This window comes from Vipera berus (genome assembly GCF_964194415.1).
Source record: "Vipera berus genome assembly, chromosome: 4".
Lineage (NCBI taxonomy): Eukaryota > Metazoa > Chordata > Lepidosauria > Squamata > Viperidae > Vipera > Vipera berus.
The window spans coordinates 122802552-122819902 of NC_138206.1; the positions used below are offsets into that span (position 1 = coordinate 122802552).

Here is a 17351-nt window from a genome sequence, read left to right on the forward strand (position 1 = left end):
CCTTCCCTTACGTCCTTGAACGGAGCAACAGGAATGAGCCCTGGGTTGGCTCCTTTCTGCCAAAAGTCACAGATCTGGTTGCTTCTGCACAGGGGATGACTTGATGAACTGCTTTTACAGGTAAGCTGCCTGCCCACAGGTATCTATGAACGGATGGAGTTTAAAAAAAAGAAGAAACCAACGCCCTTTGCGCGTAACTTCCCAGCCACCTCATAGGAAACTTGGATAGCAACGCTACCCTTGGCCAGGCAGACCTGCGACTGCTTTTGGGAACAAAGTTTAAGTTGTAAGTCGAGGCACCCGTGTGGCCAGACCCAATTTTACAACCGACAAGCCACCGTCTCGTGACCGCAGGATGCCGCAACTAGTCGTAAATATGAGCCTGTTTGCCAAGCATCCAAGATGCAGCTGTGCAGCTGTTAGGGTGAGGCGTGACATTTTGACAGCCGGAAATGATGTAAAGAATGTCCTAACTCTGAGTGATCAACCACTTGTCAGTCAACCGCTACCTGTAGTCATAAGTCCTTTTCTATTGGAGGTGCTGCTATTAAATTTGTTTTTAACCTTCAAGTAAAACTAATCTTTGCTTAGTAACCTATTTTTTTTCCAAACTTACACCCGGTCAGGTAACTAAACCACGTGTTCAGCAAAAGATGGTTCCCCAGTGGGAGTTTTAAATGGACGCTCTAATTAGTCCTATCACAGAAGTCTTAAAAGTGCTAACTTTAGACACGTTGTTTTAAAATTAAATGACTGCTTTAATAGATGTATTTTTATTTAGAGTCTGTTTCAATGAGGTGATTATTTTCTTCCTGTATTTATCTAAATTAGGAAGGCTCTTATTTTTGTTATTTCATTTTCTCTCTTCCTCCCCCCCCCCTTTTTTTTTTAATAACAGAGGGAGAGGAGCAATGACAAAACAGCAAAAACAAACTTGGCTAAAGTCACAGAAACCTCACAAAAGAAGCCGTCAGGTAATGTAGTCCGAACAAGCTTGATGCGTCTTCTAACATGAACCAGGTTCTGTGTTCCGTGGTTTAAAGTGGATGCTGAAATGTGGAAAAATAAACGGTGGCCCTGTTTGAATGCTGCTGTAAGCTTGAGAAGCGGGACACACGCCTTTTATTTGTTGAAGGTGGGGGTCCTAATTGTTACCCCTCCCCCACTAACTCACAAACCAGTCAGGAAGGGATGGGAAAGCCCGGTGGGATTCTTAGAATTGGTAAGTGGAATTCTGTTCTGTAACTAGATGGACAGACAGACAGAGATTGGTTGGTTGGTTGGTTGGTTGGTTGGTTGATTGATTGATGATAGAGACAAATAGACATATGGAGACAGACAGACAAACATAGACAGATGGATACATATAGATAGGCATAAGCAGAGACAGACGGTTAGAGATAGAGACAGATGGATAGATTAGATTGATGACAGACAAGACAGATATCCACCCAGTGCTACTGGCCTTATTTCCAGCTGTGTTTTTTAAGCCTCACTGAGGAAGCTAGGCAATTAAATGTAGTCTGGTTTAATGTAAGTAGTATTAGTCCCCATGAGTATTTAAAAAGCTCTGACCTTGTAAAATTGATTTGCAAATCTTCTATAGAAACATCAGTAATAAATTATTGACCAAATCCATCCAGGTCACATCTTTAGAAAAAGATGGGGATACCAATGGAACGCTAGATTGCAAACATGCTACGTGCATTGTATCTTCACTCTTCTTGTATTTCTAATTCCATGCCGTGGGGATCTCAAAAGAATATTCTGAATTCTTGATACATCAGTCAGGCGATGTTGACTTCAAGGAGAGACCCTGGGGACTCTTGAGTTCACTTTGTAAACCAGAATTATTTTACCACAACGGCAGGTCTCTCAGATGCATATAAGCCGCTGAAGAAACGGAATCGGGCCCCGGGACCAGAATCTTCACATCTCCCTTATAGCAAAAGCTCATCTCCTTCAGCGTCCTTAACTGAGAATGAGGTAAAATACAAATGAACAATGGGAGGCAGATAAAAAATATGCAAGCAACTTAAATTTGGTTTCTTTAAACGGTGGAAAGAAATAAACTGTGAAACAGGATTCATTTGTTGTTATAAAAACCTCAGTTCACCTTTCTCTGTAGATACAGTGTGGTAAGTCTATCTCTGCAGAAGAAAGAGGAAAGGTTGGGTGAGGACGTGACTGTGTGCTTCATGCCAGCTTTTCTGAATTTTGGTTCCACGTAGTATTACGAGACATCAAAGTCGGGTACTGCGAGGATTTTAAATACGGAATAGGCCAAGGAAATGGAGACCATCCAACTATCTCAGATACCAAGTCTACATTTGTGGTGCTGGCTGGGACTACCTCAGACTCTCCAAAAGCTGCTTAATCCCAAATATTTCAACCAAAGCTTTTCTTAAAATGCTTAGGAAGAAGCACTTCTGCCAAAAACATAAAACATTCAGAAGTTAATCGGGCCCCGTTGGCACAGTTAAACCAAGGTGAAACAACGTTCAGCTCGGCTCAGATCACAAGCAGGATAAATGAGAGGAAAATGCCTTGTTCTGGTTACTGGGATTTTTTTCCTCCTTAAAATCCATTCAGACTCTGCAAGGCTTGGGACAGGAAGGAGAAAATTTGGGGCTTTGGGGCCGGATGTGGTTGTGCAGGTCACGCCCGTCAGCTACTCATTAAACTGAACATTTTCCTCTTGAGTCCTTCGACTTTAGAGCCCCACGCAGTCCTGAGGTGCATGCTCACACGGTGCGGTCCTTTTGTATACGGCAACCTCAAAGCTCAGAGCAACACAATTGCAACACACAGTGCAAGCCTTTCTACAGGTGGTCCTCAACGGTCGCTTAGCAACCATTTGAAGTTACAACAAAGCCCGAAAAGGGTGTTTACGACCTGGATGGCCGCCTTCCTCCACCCTGACCACATTTTGGGAGCTTGGCAGCCTCTCCCCCCCCCCCCCGTGCCCCCTATTTACGGCCATTTGCAGAATCCTGCAGTTACGAGACCACAATTTATTACGTTTTTGCTAGAAATTGGAGTTTACTTCCAATCATCATCAAAAAACGCCCCATGGTAAACAATGGGTTCACTTAACTGTGGCACTCATTTTAATGACCACCACAAAAGGGTCATAAAATCTGGTTAGCACGAATCTTCGTGATCACTGGTAATAAACATGGATTAGGGCAATGGGACAATTTATCATATAGCATAAAGCAGTTTCTGCTGCGAGATCCTTCTGTCACATTGCCCAAGAGAACGCAGCGATCAGTAAAAAATGGATGGCCAGTGTAGAGTAGAGGTATACCTCAGCTTGCTTAGTGACCGTTTGAAATTACAACGGAAACCCAAAAAGTTACTGAGGACCCAGATTCGAAATTCTGACCACTGGCTCTGTCACCTGATTGTAAAAACTGCCCATAGGAACCCATGGATCCCCTCAACAACCGCTCTCTTAGTATATAACTTGTATTAGACTGCAACTAACTTCCACGGTATCCAAGCCAGCAGATTCAGATGTCCACATTGTAGTCCTACAAGTGGTGTGGCCTTCTCCACCAGCCACGCGTCCATCTTCCAACCCCTCGATTCTGTCAGTCAGAGCCTCCATTGCGCTGCATTGATTTGAGACGGCAGAATAACTGGCCATTTCGGCATAAGAGCTACAGTGCGATGGTCCACCTCAAAGGAGAAGACGGAAGGGATTGAAACTGAGCAATCCTTCACTTCATGAGGCCGAATTCTAAGTTCATCCACAAGGAACTAAGCTCATCAGCAGAGAGCCACCGCTGTCTCAGCTGCGTGACTTTCCTCCGTATGTCATCCATGAACCCAGGCAGCTGTGTGCGTGTGATCAGACCAGGACTGCCCGGGTTTACAGCTCTCCTTTTCCTGTCCAGGGGCCTCTGCCTGTGTCTTTCACAAGTGTGGCAGATCCTCCAGGCAAACCTCAGCTCTCTTAGTTCCACAGTAGATGCGGTCTACTCCAGGGGTTCTCAACCTGTGGTCCATGGACCCCTGGGAGCCGTGATGTCGTCACAAGCGGTCTGTGAAGGCTTGAGGAAATGTTATGATTTAAATCTTGAGTTAAGGCTTTAGGGTCCCTGGCCACAAAAGGTATTTAAAGGGGGTCCGTGGTGAAGAAAAGGTTGAGAACCACTGGCCTGGTCCATCAGAAAAGGTCTACCAAAAACACTGTGTCTAGATATTTTTCAAGAAGGAACTCATGCTGGACAATGGTCCTGCTTTTCCTGTGTGAAATGATGGCCGTATTTCCATTTCTCCTCTGAGTAAAAGACTTGCACTGTTGCACAGGGACAATCACTGCATAACATGTACCTGCAGAGGCTGTAGTTGTCTGCGAGTCCCTTGGACTGCAAGGCGATCAAACCGGTCAGTCCTAGAGGAGATCAACCCTGACTGCTCTTTGGAAGGCCAGATCCTGAAGTTGAAACTCAAATACTTTGGCCACCTAATGAGAAGGAAGGACTCACTGGAGAAGAGCCTAATGCTGGGAAAGATTGAGGGCAATAGAAGAAGGGGACGACAGAGAAGGAGGTGGGTGGATGGAGTCACTGAAGCAGGAGGCGTGATCCTAAATGGACTCCAGAAGATGGTAGAGGACAGGAAGGCCTGGAGGAACGTTGTCCATGGGGTCGCGATGGGTCGGACATGATTTCACAACTAACAACAAGCACCGTCTTATGCCTTGACTTGACCTCAGCACTTGTTTTAGCCAGCAGATGTCCATGCAACATGTTCTTTTTTTTATTATTATTATTATTAGTTGTATTCATTTGTAACATAAAATGTGAAAATGCAAAAGCCAATAGTAGGGGACAACAGTAGAGAAAAGAAAAACAAAAAAAGGTGTGAAAAAAGGGGGGGAGGAAGAAACAAAAAGCATTGACTTCCGACTCTCTCTCTCTCTTGCAGTAAAACCAGACATTAAAGTCAAATCTCAACATTTTACATTTCTATAGCGGTGTGCAATAGCCATTTCTGTGACATGTTCACGCACCTATGTAAACTACCACACACACACACACACACACGTCTCTTGGCAGAGCTGTGTTACCCTCTCCTAAATTAACGACCGGCCTTTTTATTTGTTAACCTCCAGTAGCAAAGAAAGTGGGAGGCACCTAGATCACACACCAAAGAGTACTTTACCTGTAGTGTTGTTGTTGTTGTTTTCTTCAAATGGTCGTCTCTGCATGCTCACCTTTTGCACACCTTTGGATTCTTGGTTTGTGGAGTACAGGTGGTCCTCAACTTAACAACAGTTCGTTTAGTGACCATTCAAAGTTACAGCAGCATTGAAAAAAGTGACTGATGACCGTTTTTCACAGGTACGACCTTTGCAGCATCCCCTCGGTCCTGTGATCAAAATTCAGGCACTTGGCAACTGATTTGTACTTATGACGGTCGCAGCGTGCCGGGGGTGTGTGTCACGTGATCCCCTTTTGCGACCTCCTGACCAGCAAAGTCCATGGGAAAGCCAGATTCACTTAACGACTGTGTTACTAGCTTAACAACTGCAGTGGTTCACTTAACAATTGTGGCAAAAAAGGTTGTAAAATGGGGCAAAGCTCAATAACAGAAAATTTGGGTTTGATTGTGGTCGTAGTTCGAGGACTACCTGTAGTTGGCTTCCAGAGCGGCTGCATCTGTTGGGAAACTGAGGAAGGCTTACAGCTGTGATTAGGCAATCCCAAGGGGAGGGGCTTCCTGCCAAAGCCACAGCTGTAACACCATCCATTAAGAGTTTCTGGCCAGGTACAAAATTCACCCGGAGGGGCTCATTGCTGGCCCCCAGGCAAGCAGCCTCCTCTCCAGAAATAGTCCACGTTAGAATTCATTCGGCCGCCGAATGTGCATCAGGCCTGTCACAAGTGAAAGTTGGCGGGGAACAGTTTGGGGGTCTAGGATTTCATGGGTGTTGCTGAAGAAGAAATCTAAGGGCTCCAAGCTGGCCGGGGATGCTGGTACCTGTAGTCCAGCAACCCCTGGAGAGCTGAAGGGGTTGATAAATCATAGGGTTTTTCCCCCCACAGAAGCAACATTAAATCAGAATGCACGGCATACAGGAAGCTCTTAACTCCTCCTGTGGTTTTCAGGTTTCAGATGGTCCGGGAGACGAAAGGTCCGAGTCCGCCTACGAGAGTGCCGACGAGGGTCTCGGGGAGGCCTCTCAGCTGTCCAAGAAGTCTGAGCGGGGGGCTGCAGCCAGGAAGGAGTACGTTTGCCAGGTAAGGAAGGAAGGGGCTTGTCAAGCGAGCCCTCCGGGTAAACTCTTGGGACGGCCAGCTTAGGGAGAGATCGTGTAAATCTGAAAACCTAACATGAACAAATAGGTTGAAATATCCGTGGGAAACCCGTCACCGGAATCGTCTTCCAGTACACCTCGGTTGACTTTCAACAGGCCTCCTCCTGACTTGGCCCTTTAAACGTGTCATTTGGGGCAGAATGAATATTCCATTTATAGGTGATAATCAAAATGGGGGACGACGTTCTTTTGTCGGTATCCAAACAATCGTGTTCTAAAGAAACTCTAGTATTACAGACTTTGCTAATTAGGATAATATGAATACTGCATAATGCAAACCAGAACCAAACAAGGTCTGTAGGGTAAACTAAATGGTCAAAAACCTATCTGCTGCAGACAATTTGCAAATCTCATAGGATCTATGCCAAGTCCAATTGCATTTGTCAGAATGTGCATTTTAAAAAAAAACATGTTCTGACCTTGGAATTAATCACTCCCACCTGGAATGTGTCTTTTTCTTTTTCTTTTCTTTTTCTTTTTTTTTGGGGTGGGGGTGGGGGAGAAGAGAAGTGGTTGTATGTCCCACTGCTCAGCCTATACAGAAATTGGCCAAGCAAACAGTGGGAGCCTTTAAGCAAGTACTTGTTGCAAATACTGCCTGACCTTCGTAGAACAGAACTGAGGGAAGGACCAGTAAAGCGTGAAGTTTCCCCCAAGCGGCCCGGAGAAGGTAGTCACGGGCAACAACACATCCATCACGGCTTGGCTTTCCCAACTCACGTACTTTGCCTTTTTAGGCTGATAGCTTTAAAATGCCACGACGCAGTGCTCGTATTTTGGGCACGCAGTCACATGTGGAAAGTGCAACCCACGTGCAAACCACCTGGCCGCTTGAAAACCCATCGTGGTTCTACCTGTAGTACAGTACTTGGGTGTGGTGGGTTTGTTTATTGGCTTGGAAAGGAGCCCAGCTGCACAGATGCTGCATCTCCTCAAGCTTAACTTCCTGTAGTAATCCAGTTCCAAGATGGCAGCCAGTGGCCGCCTCCTGCCCTGGCAAGCAGATCGTTTACCGACTGATGCTGCAGCCTCACGGGGCTCTCAGCTCCGGTGGCCTCCCTTTGACCAGGCCCTGCTGACCTCTGGGGCCAGGATCTCACCAGCCAGGGGACGTTCCTTCGGGTGGGGCCTGTGGCGGCCACTGGTCCGGAGATAAGGAGCTGGATGCGGGAGGTCAGGTCCAACTTCTGCAAGTAGCTCAGAACGCCCCATTCTCCGATACAGGCAGTCCTCGACTTACAACCACAATTGAGCCCAAAATTTATGTTGCTAAGTGAGACATTTGTTAAGTGGGTTTTGCCCCATTTTATGACTTTTCTTGCCACGGTTGTTAAGTGAATCACCTGAGTGGATAAGTTAGCAACCCCGTTGTTAAATGAATCCGGCTTCCCCCATTGGCTTTGCCGATCAGAAGGTCACCAAAAGTGATCACACCATCTTGGGACACAGCGACGGTCCTAAGTACGAACCGGCAGCCAAGCTGCTGAATTTTGATCACGTGACCCTGGGGATGCCGCAAAGGTCGTAACTGAAAAACGGTCATAAGTCACTTTTTTCAGTACCAAATGATCAGTTGTAAGTCGAGGGTTCCCTTTGCTCAAGGAGTCTGCAAATGCTTCTTTTCTCCACCATAAGAAGCCACGAATGTTCACCCTCCATGGAAACTCCCTGTTGAAGCCAGCACTGTGGCTGCGGCTGCTGCTGGAGGCTCCTCTTGGCACACACTCGAACGAAGCTGACTGTGGACCTCTACTCAGTGGATCTGATTTTTTTTTAAGGAGTCCCGTGCCCTTAAAAAACACGGCAGCCTCAAGGGAGATGTTGTGATTCAGTGTCAGCCTGTGCTCCCAGCAGCTGAGTCTGAGGAATCTGAGGAGGAGGAGGAGGGGCTTGGAGAGCCTTCGGTGTCAGAGGGAGGCTCTGATGCACTGCAGGACTCTCAGCCTGGCCCCTCCAGTCATGTTCCTCATGAGGCTCAGCTGTGTGAGGAGGAGGTGTCGGACTCAGAAGAGTCAAAGCTGAATCTGTTCAGAGACGCTAGAAGCAGAAGGCAATCCAGCAGAGCAGAGCAGAGAAAATCAATGAGGCAACTCAGTGAGAGGAGGAGAAGGCAGTGAGAAGCCTTGGGACTGATAATAAGAGGGGAAGGTGTGGGCGGGGCTGGTTGCTGAAGGCAACTGTTTGGAGACATTCTAAGAGAATCCTGGTCTGTTCTTGCTACTTCTGTTTAACTCTTGTTTGTTGACTCTTGTTTGATATTTTGATTCATTTATCAAAGGAAATATTCTGTTGCTTTTTTGTTTGAACTGTAAATAAATTTGGGTTGGGTTTTTCCAGCCTATTGACTGTAAAAAGGAAAAAGGGGTTGTCCCTGACACACAAACAGGGCCGGTCGTAGGCTGGAAGAGAACAGGAGAGGGACCCTAAGTTTTTTTTCCCTTCTCAAGGTCTGTGAGAAGCCCGGGGAGCTGCTGTTGTGTGAAGGACGTTGCCTGGGGGCTTTCCACGCCAGCTGCAGTGGCCTCTCCGGACGGCCCAAGGGGCACTTCAGGTGCAGCGAATGCACTTCAGGCAAGTCTCGTCTCCTGGGGGAACGGCAGCCTCTGCCCGCTCTGGACCCTCATTGCCGGACTCCGCTCCCCACGTTTCCAACTGGAAATGTGAATATTTTGCATTACAGCCACCATTTCATTTTCTCCAAATTTCCTTACTATTCTCTAAAAGAGATTTACAAAGTTATTAGACATTTAATATTGAAAGGAAGATGCTTATGGGGGCAAAAATGCCTGCGAAAAATGATCTATTTATTTATTTATTTATTTATTTATTTTTAAAGGGTAGCTACTTTTAATTCCACGCACTCCGTTGGCTCCGGCTAAATATGAACTCGGCTCTGTTCTGTTCTTGAGCAACACTAAAAGGATGTCTTGCGCTTTCACCAGGGGTCCACGCCTGTTTTGTGTGCAAGGAGAAGCAGTCGGAAGTCAAGCGCTGCGCCGTCTCTCACTGCGGAAAGTTTTATCACGAAGCCTGCGTGAAGAAATCCCCCCTCACCGTTTTTGAGAACCGGGGCTTTCGCTGCCCTCTGCACAGCTGCGAGAGTTGCCACATTGCCAACCCCTCCAACCCGAAAGTCTCCAAAGGTCTTCGCTCTCCTCCTCTTCTTCTTCTTCTTCTTCTTCTTCTTCTTCTTCTTCTTCTTCTTCTTCTTCTTCTTCTTCTTCTTCTTCTTCTTCTTCTTCTTCTTCTTTCCTCTGGCTCTCCGGGTGCCGCCTGGCGCTCCTCCCCGGAGGTCCCAGAGCACAGAGAGGCCACCTGCCACGAACACAGGCAGTCCTCCACTTACGACCACAATTGAGTGCAGAATTTCTGTTGCTAAGTCAGGCGGCTGTTAAGTGAGTTTTGCCCCGATTTGCAACCTTTCTTGCCACAGCTGTGAAGTGAATCACTGCAGTTGTTAAGTTAGTAACACGGTTGTTAAGTGAATCTGGCTTGACTTTGCTTGTCGGAAGGTCGCAAAAGGGGATCACGTGACCGTCATAAATGTGAGCCAGTTTTCAAGCCTCTGGATGTAAATCGCGTGACTGGGGGAAAGCTATAATGGTCGTAAGTCTGAAAAATGGTCACAAATCTCTTTTTCCCCCAGTGTCGTTGTAACTTTGAACGGCCACTAAGCAAAGTGTTGTAAGCCAAGGACTAGCCATAGCCTTTTATTTGTTCGAAGGCGGGTATTCTTGGGCAAAGAGACGCCAGTTTCATGGTGAAATTGGGGACGCTCCTGTTATGAGCCGAGCTGTTCATTTGTGAAGGGCTTTCAGGTCGGGACTGATTTTGCTGCTTAAATAGACACCCCGGCTTCTTTTCTGTCTAGCGATAGGCTCACGTGGATTAGTCATATCATCATTGTGGGTCCGTGGTACCACAAATGGTTTACACAATTGGGTAAGCTCTTCCGTCCATAGCAGGAGAGTCCTATCTGCTATGACACCGAAGTGGGGGGAAATCATGTTGAGGCGAGCGTCTTCCGGTCAAATGAGGGCATTGGGGTTTCTTAGTTTCTGCTTTGGAAGGTTTGACTCATGTCTAAATGCCCATTTTAGAGATGTTTTCCCCACCCGCCCCTCTGGGGCCTCCCTTTGTGATTCCCCACATTCAGCCTCATTTTTGTGTCCAAGTGCCTGCGCGTCTCTGAAGATGACGCTCGCCTGCACTTTAGAGAGTAGTTCACGAAAGCTTAGGCCACAATCCAGTGTTTCTCAACTCTGGGATGTGCAGACATCGACTCCCAGAATTCCCCAGCCAGCACAGCGGACTTCAGCTCCACATCTGGCTGGGGAATTCCGGGAGTTATAGTCTGCACATCTCAAAGTTGTCAAGATTGAGAAACGCTGCCATAATCCACTAGCTAGTTATGGATTTTGGTGCGCTGTGCTCCTTTTTAAGTTCCTAAAGCATTTTTGTCAATATATTGACAGGCAAAATGATACGGTGTGTTCGCTGTCCGGTGGCTTACCATGTGGGCGACAATTGTGTGGCTGCCGGTTGTGCCATGCTTTCCTCCAGCAGCGTTGTATGTACCAACCACTTTACTGCCACAAAGGGGAAAAGCCACCATGCTCACGTGAACGTCAGCTGGTGTTTTGTGTGCTCAAAAGGTAAACAACTGACTTAATTTTATTCAAACGGTTCTTCAGTGCCGTGAAGGGGTCTTCACGGTGGGTGAGGGGATTTTGTTGTGGCTGGTCAGGCTTTTTATTAAGTTTAAAGCCCCTTTATTTCGTGAAGACCTTCAGTCTTGGTGTGTGAGTTAAGTCTAGCTTCAAATCCATGTTTAAATCTAGTAGCCTAGATTTAAAAATGTGTGCTGAAAGAGTAGGCAAGCCATCATCCATGGATGAACTTGACGTGGGGAATATCACCCACATTTTAAAGCTTTCTGTCTTCGGATAGCATTTGTAGGCTGCTTGTCCAACTAACACAGTTCAAATGTTGTGCTTCCAGCTTTTCTTGGTCACAAAGGGAGGTGTTGATAGTAGGCACATCTCTTAGTTTACTAGGAATTCGTTCTGCTGTGGTTCTCAAAATAGAGCCTAGCAAACACGGTAATCTTTGTATAATTCCTTTTTGCTTGCATGGACTTGAGCTTTAATCTTTACAGAGAAAAACATTAGCATTTTTATGCCCAAAATAAAGCCTTTTTCCCCCCTGTCATTGAGGATTGTTTTGTGCCTTTTCTTACAGGGGGAAGCTTGTTATGTTGTGAGTCTTGTCCTGCTGCGTTTCATCCCGACTGCCTGAACATTGAAATGCCAGACGGAAGCTGGTATTGCAATGACTGCAAAGCAGGGAAGAAAATCCATTTTCAAGATATTATTTGGGTCAAACTGGGAAATTACAGGTTTGGATTTATAAACGTACCTTAAATATTTTAAAAAAAATCATTGTGGGTCTATGATTGTGTCTCACTCTTCCTTGGAGCTCAGAAAAGGGGGAATTTGTAGGCAGAAAGATCTTTGATGGAGAGTTCTATGCATTAACAGAATCTGTTCTGCATGAGACTGATGTTCATTTGTTTCTGAGATAACAGTGGCCTCAATTTCTTCCTTTCGTTGGGTTGTTTTTGTGGTAGGTGGTGGCCAGCCGAAGTCTGCCATCCCAAAAACGTCCCCCCAAATATCCAGAAAATGAAGCACGAGATTGGAGAATTCCCTGTGTTTTTCTTTGGCTCTAAAGATTACTACTGGACCCATCAGGCCCGTGTGTTTCCCTATATGGAAGGAGACCGGGGAAGTCGATACCAGGCCATTAAAGGGATCGGGAAAGTCTTCAAAAACGGTAAAATATTTCACCATATTTCAACTCAAAGGCACTCTTGCTATGCAATCAGTTTCTGTTGCGTAGAATCGGAATCTAGTGCAGTTCATCCACGAGTTTGGATTTCAGTATTTTACTTGGTTGCGCCTGGTGATAGCGCCTAGCCAACCTTGATTTCAGAAAAGCTAAGCAGGGTCAATGAGGTTGGTAACTATACTATAATTATTGTATACGGAGAGTTCTCAACCCGTGACAAGTTGTTTGGCAAACATTGGAAGTTACCACAGACCCTATTGATTTTGAAGGTCCAAAGGTCCCTCCCCTCCAGTGTCACATGACCAAACTTCAGGCGCTTCTCAACCTGCCCCCAGCAAACCATTCGCTCACTTAATCAATCAAGGTTCCGGTGGCTGCGCGGCGCCGGAGACAGCCTTCCCGGGCTGCCCGCGGCTCAGCTGAGTAATTTTCACCCGAAACAGCGCCGATCAGCTGTTCGGGTGAATTTGAAGCCCCCTCCTCGGGAGAAGAGGAGGGGGTGAGGCCCCAGGTAGGGGTTGAGTTCTCCGGGGCCGCCTGAGCTTGTTGCTTGGGCGGCTGAAGGATCGAACTCCCCCGTAGCCTGGGTCGCTCCCAGCTGGCCAGCGTCTCTGCTCCGGATTTTTTGGAGCAGAGCCAGGCGTTTGCGACCACCCCTGCCTGAAGGAAGGACTATGGAATAAAAGGAGCAGGCAGAGGAAAGGATGAAGAGGATTATTATATTTTACTCTCGAGCTTGATGGACTTTTTTAAACTTAAAGTGAAAGTGCGTCACAAGTGGAAGTAAAAGATGGCGGCTAAACCTCCCTCAAAAACTCTTCGGAGTGCTGGAACTTCTCCGACGCAACAATCATCATTGCAGGCGTTGCATCCTCCTGATGTATTGACACCGAAGGATCTACAAGATGCTCTTGAAAAACATGCTCAGGTAATTCTGGAATCAATGGGTGATAAATTTGCACGGATGGAGGAGAAATTGGAGAAATTGGAGGAGAGAATGGAAGAGAGGATGGAACAGAAGTTCAGTGTGATGAAGGCAGACATTTTGTCTTCAGTGTATAAAGTGGCTGAATGTGTGGAAGACCTGGATGAAAAAGTGGAAGATTTGACTCAAAAGAATGCCATATTAGAAGCAAAAGTATTGGAGAATGAAGATTTAAGAGACAAAATGGACAGAGAATTGAGTCTTGCTCAATATTACCAGATGCAGTTTGCTGTTAGAATCAGAGGCTTAAAAGAGCCTTAAGGAAGATCTAAAGCAGCTGATTTCTGAGGCTCTGGAAGTGGTATTGAATCAGCCAGCATCTGAAATAAAGGGAGGCATGGATAAAGTGTTTCGTGTGAATTCATGGATTGCTAGACAGAGAAAGCTGCCTAGAGATGTGGTGGTTTATTTTGTAAAGAGGGAAATTAGAGATGAAGTTATACAAGCTGCCTATGATTCTAAAGTTGTGATTGCTGATCAAGAAGTTTTGGTTCTAAAAGAAATTCCTCCAAAGATTTTAAGGAGAAGGAAGGATTTTACATTTCTTGTGCAAGAGCTCAAACAACGAGATATAAGGTTCAGATGGGAGATCCCAGTTGGGTTGATGGTGATGCATGAAGGTAAAAGGTACCGTTTGGTTACTGTGATGCAGGCGCGTGATTTTTATAATAACGTTTTAAAAGCAACCCCATTATTACTTTTGGAAGCTGCAAAGAGATCTGGAGAAGGAGAACATCAAGAGGTTGAAGATGGACAGACAGAGGAGAACGGTGCTGGAGGAGATCAAGCTACAACTTCTTTGGATGATCTTAGAGAGCAGAGGGTGACGCGTGCTGCTTTAAAACGATTAAAAAATAAAAAATAAAAGAACAAGATCAGCAGATGCCTATGGAACTTTCACAACGTACTTATAGCCAAGCAGTGGGAGGAGCACGGCCTAAAAAAGATAGTCCTATCAGAGCAGCGCTTTAAGAGCTTTGGGATGATATGCATGACAACTAAATTTTTAACTTGGAACGTTAATGGACTAAATTCACCACAGAAGAGGAAGAAAGTTTTTCAATATTTAAAACAATTCAAGATAGATGTTATATGTTTGCAAGAAACGTATATTAGGGTTGTGGATCAAAAGTATTTACTGAACTCAAGGTTGGGTACGCGATTTGTTGCTTCTGCAATGAATAAGGAAAATGGAGTGGTTGTTTATGTTAAAAGTGCTTTAACAGCAGACTTAATTGAAGCAGATAAGCATGGAAGATACGTTATGATAGAGCTGCTGCTAGAAGGCAAAAAGACGCTTTTAGTTGGATTATATGCTCCTAATCAACAACAAGCTGACTTTTTTAGTTTACTTTATACAAAGCTTACCCAGTTGGATTATAAATCTGTTATTTTTATGGGGGATTGGAATGGTGTTTTGGATGTACAGATGGACAAGGCTGGAGCTTTTAAGCGCGTCCCAAGTCATGCTAGATTGCCTAAATCTTTTTTTTTTTTTTTTTGAAATGAAGATTTTATATTAATAGTGTTTGTAGTTATTCTATATGAGCTAGAGAGTGATAGATTTTAGAGTTTACGGTTGTTAGCATGTGGTTGTTTATGATTCTTTTTTTTCTGTTTTTTATACCTTGTACTTAGCTCTGGGAAGTCGGGGGGGGGAGGGGGGGAGGGGTAAGGAGGGAGGGATAGGGGAGGGGTAGGGGGGTTTGTTAAAGATAAAATGTATGATAAAACTTTTTAATAAAAAAAAAATCACTGGTGATTAAATGGGTGACCGTCGCAAAAAATGTTGCGAAATCAAGACCAGCCACTCCATTGCAGTCGTACGTCAAGGACTACTCGTACACAGTTGTGTGAAATCACAGCTGCCAGTCCCTTAACTGGGGTTGGCCTTCATAGGCATCGCATTCTTCCCAAGAACCTGAGATGCTGTAACATATTGATATAATACCGTGTTTCCCTGAAAATAAGACCGGGTCTTTTTTTCATTTTTTTTTTCTTTTTTGACTCCAAAAGAGGCATCAGTTCTTATTTTCAGGTTAAACCTTTCCTCACCTCTGGCACCAACAGTCCCACCCAGCCAGTCCACTTCTTCTGGGGCCAAAGTTCTGCAGCTGCATTTGGGCCTGCATTTTACAATCAGGCCTTCCTGAAAGGCCCAAGCAGCCAAGTACCGAGCTATGTATTCAATCCATCACTTGGTGCTCGGCTGCAGAGGTTTGCAGAGAAATGCAGGTCTGGCTGCAGAAGAAGAAATGGGCCAGTGAGGAGAGGCCTGGCTGCCAGGTGAGCGGGTGCAGGGCAGGTGCGGGGTGGGTGGGCCCTAGCTTGATTTTTAGGTGTGTGCCTTGCCCCAAAACTAGGGCTTATTTTTGGGATAGGGCTTATATTAGGCCCACCTCCCCAAAATCAAGCTAGGTCTTATTGTTGGTGTAGGCCTTACTTTTCGGGGAAACACAGTAGATATGCAGATCAAAGCAGTTAATGAAGTTGAGGCCTAATTCTTATAGGGAATATGTGTAGTTGTAATTTTACCAACTCTTTTTTTAAAGCTTTGCAAGATGCGGAAACACGCTTCCGAGAGATAAAATTTCAGCGGGAAGCCAAAGAAACTCAAGAAAATGAACGCAAACCTCCCCCTTACAAACATATCAAGGTGAGATGCTTTGAAGGACGGGTCTGGTCCCTCTCTTACCCCCAAATTAATCAGTCCAGGGATGGGCCCAGGATGGCCTGGGGTGAAGGAGAAGAGGGTAGATGGGGGTGAAAACTTTTGAGTTTTTGTAGGTCAGTTTTAGCCTAAATGGGGTACTGTGTTGTATCAATCGTCAGAGTAAAGGAGTGTATTTCTTGAGAGATGAAAGGCTTTAATTGTCTTTTTGTTCTAGTCAATTCATGTATCTTAATTTATTAAATAAGAATTTGCTGGAGAAGGGATATTTCCAAGGGATCTTAGTTCTACTTAACAAGCTGAACGATAATAACCAGGTGTTTGGATTTACAGTATAGAGGTGTGAGAAACAGAACTGAGCAACTATAATTTAAAATAATTAACTCTTTACCAGTTACTTAAAGGGAAATATTTGTGGCAGAATAGTGTTTTTTGTTTTCAGAATGTTGATCCATAAAGTAGGGATTAGTCATCTTCACATCCAAAAAGCATTCGATGAATCCTCTGGGTTGTGTGTTTTGTTAGGCGGAATTGGTAATATTTGTATGCATTTCTGTATATGTGTAATTACAAAAAACACTCGGAAAAGAGGTATGCTTTCTTTAGTTCTCAAACTCACCCTTCCGTACAGCAAAGAAGGCTAAAGCCGGGGCCTGGCCTGTCTTCTCTCCCACCACTACCCAGAATATCTAGGGGTCTCCTGGCTTCTTTTGCCCCTCAGACGAACCTAACCCAGTTAGTCGTTCTCTTTCCCCTCGAAGGAGGAGGCTGGCTGGGTTAGGGTTTTGCCCTCCTGTTGGCTGGAGAGAGGCCCGTGGGGGGTGCTGGGGAAGTGGAAGCAGGCGAGGCTGGCGGAACCATGGCGGCCTGCCCAAGAAGGAAACCCTCGGCGCCTCTGAGCAACAGGAGCCGCGAATGCCTTCGAGGTCCCATGAAAGCCGGTGTGTGTGTGTTAGAGCGCAAGGGATGCGCAAAACCCACACGAGCGTGAAGGGCGAGTTTGGGTCAGGACCTTGTGGGCCTTTTTTGGGTGGTGGTGGGGAGCCCAGTCAGCGCCTGCTCTGGCTCTTTCGTGTGCAGGTCAACAAGCCCTTCGGGAAGGTCCAGATCTACACGGCGGACATCTCGGAGATCCCCAAGTGCAACTGCAAGCCTTCGGACGAGAACCCCTGCGGCCTGGACTCCGAGTGCCTGAACCGGATGCTGATGTACGAGTGCCACTCGCAGGTCTGCCCGGCCGGAGGGCGCTGCCAGAACCAGTGCTTCACCAAGCGCCAGTACCCGGAGACCAAGATCATTCGGACGGAGGGCAAGGGATGGGGCCTGGTCGCCAAGAGGGACATTAAGAAGGTGGGGCTGCTGACCGGGCGGGGGGGGCTCCCAAGGGGCCTTTCGGTGTGCTGGTCTCTCCCCTTGGTTTGCATCCCATCTTTCTTCCCCCCCCCACCCCCCAATTCAAAAGTCCTCGATTTTTACTGCAGTTCGTTTAGTGACCATTTGACGTTACAACGGCA

General features: G+C 46.1%; 1 protein-coding gene across 2 annotated transcripts in view; it reads left to right on the forward strand.

Moving 5' to 3' along the window:
* NSD2 (nuclear receptor binding SET domain protein 2) overlaps positions 1 to 17351 on the forward strand; it is a 51641-nt gene that overhangs the window by 25188 nt on the left and 9102 nt on the right. For both annotated transcript variants that reach the window (XM_081326882.1, XM_081326881.1), the window contains 10 exons: positions 899 to 974; positions 1871 to 1986; positions 6123 to 6254; positions 8779 to 8902; positions 9274 to 9474; positions 10807 to 10986; positions 11573 to 11729; positions 11961 to 12166; positions 15719 to 15822; positions 16918 to 17187. In XM_081326882.1, coding sequence (XP_081183008.1) covers positions 899 to 974; positions 1871 to 1986; positions 6123 to 6254; positions 8779 to 8902; positions 9274 to 9474; positions 10807 to 10986; positions 11573 to 11729; positions 11961 to 12166; positions 15719 to 15822; positions 16918 to 17187 — 1566 coding nt within the window. The remainder of the gene's footprint in view (positions 1 to 898; positions 975 to 1870; positions 1987 to 6122; positions 6255 to 8778; positions 8903 to 9273; positions 9475 to 10806; positions 10987 to 11572; positions 11730 to 11960; positions 12167 to 15718; positions 15823 to 16917; positions 17188 to 17351) is intronic.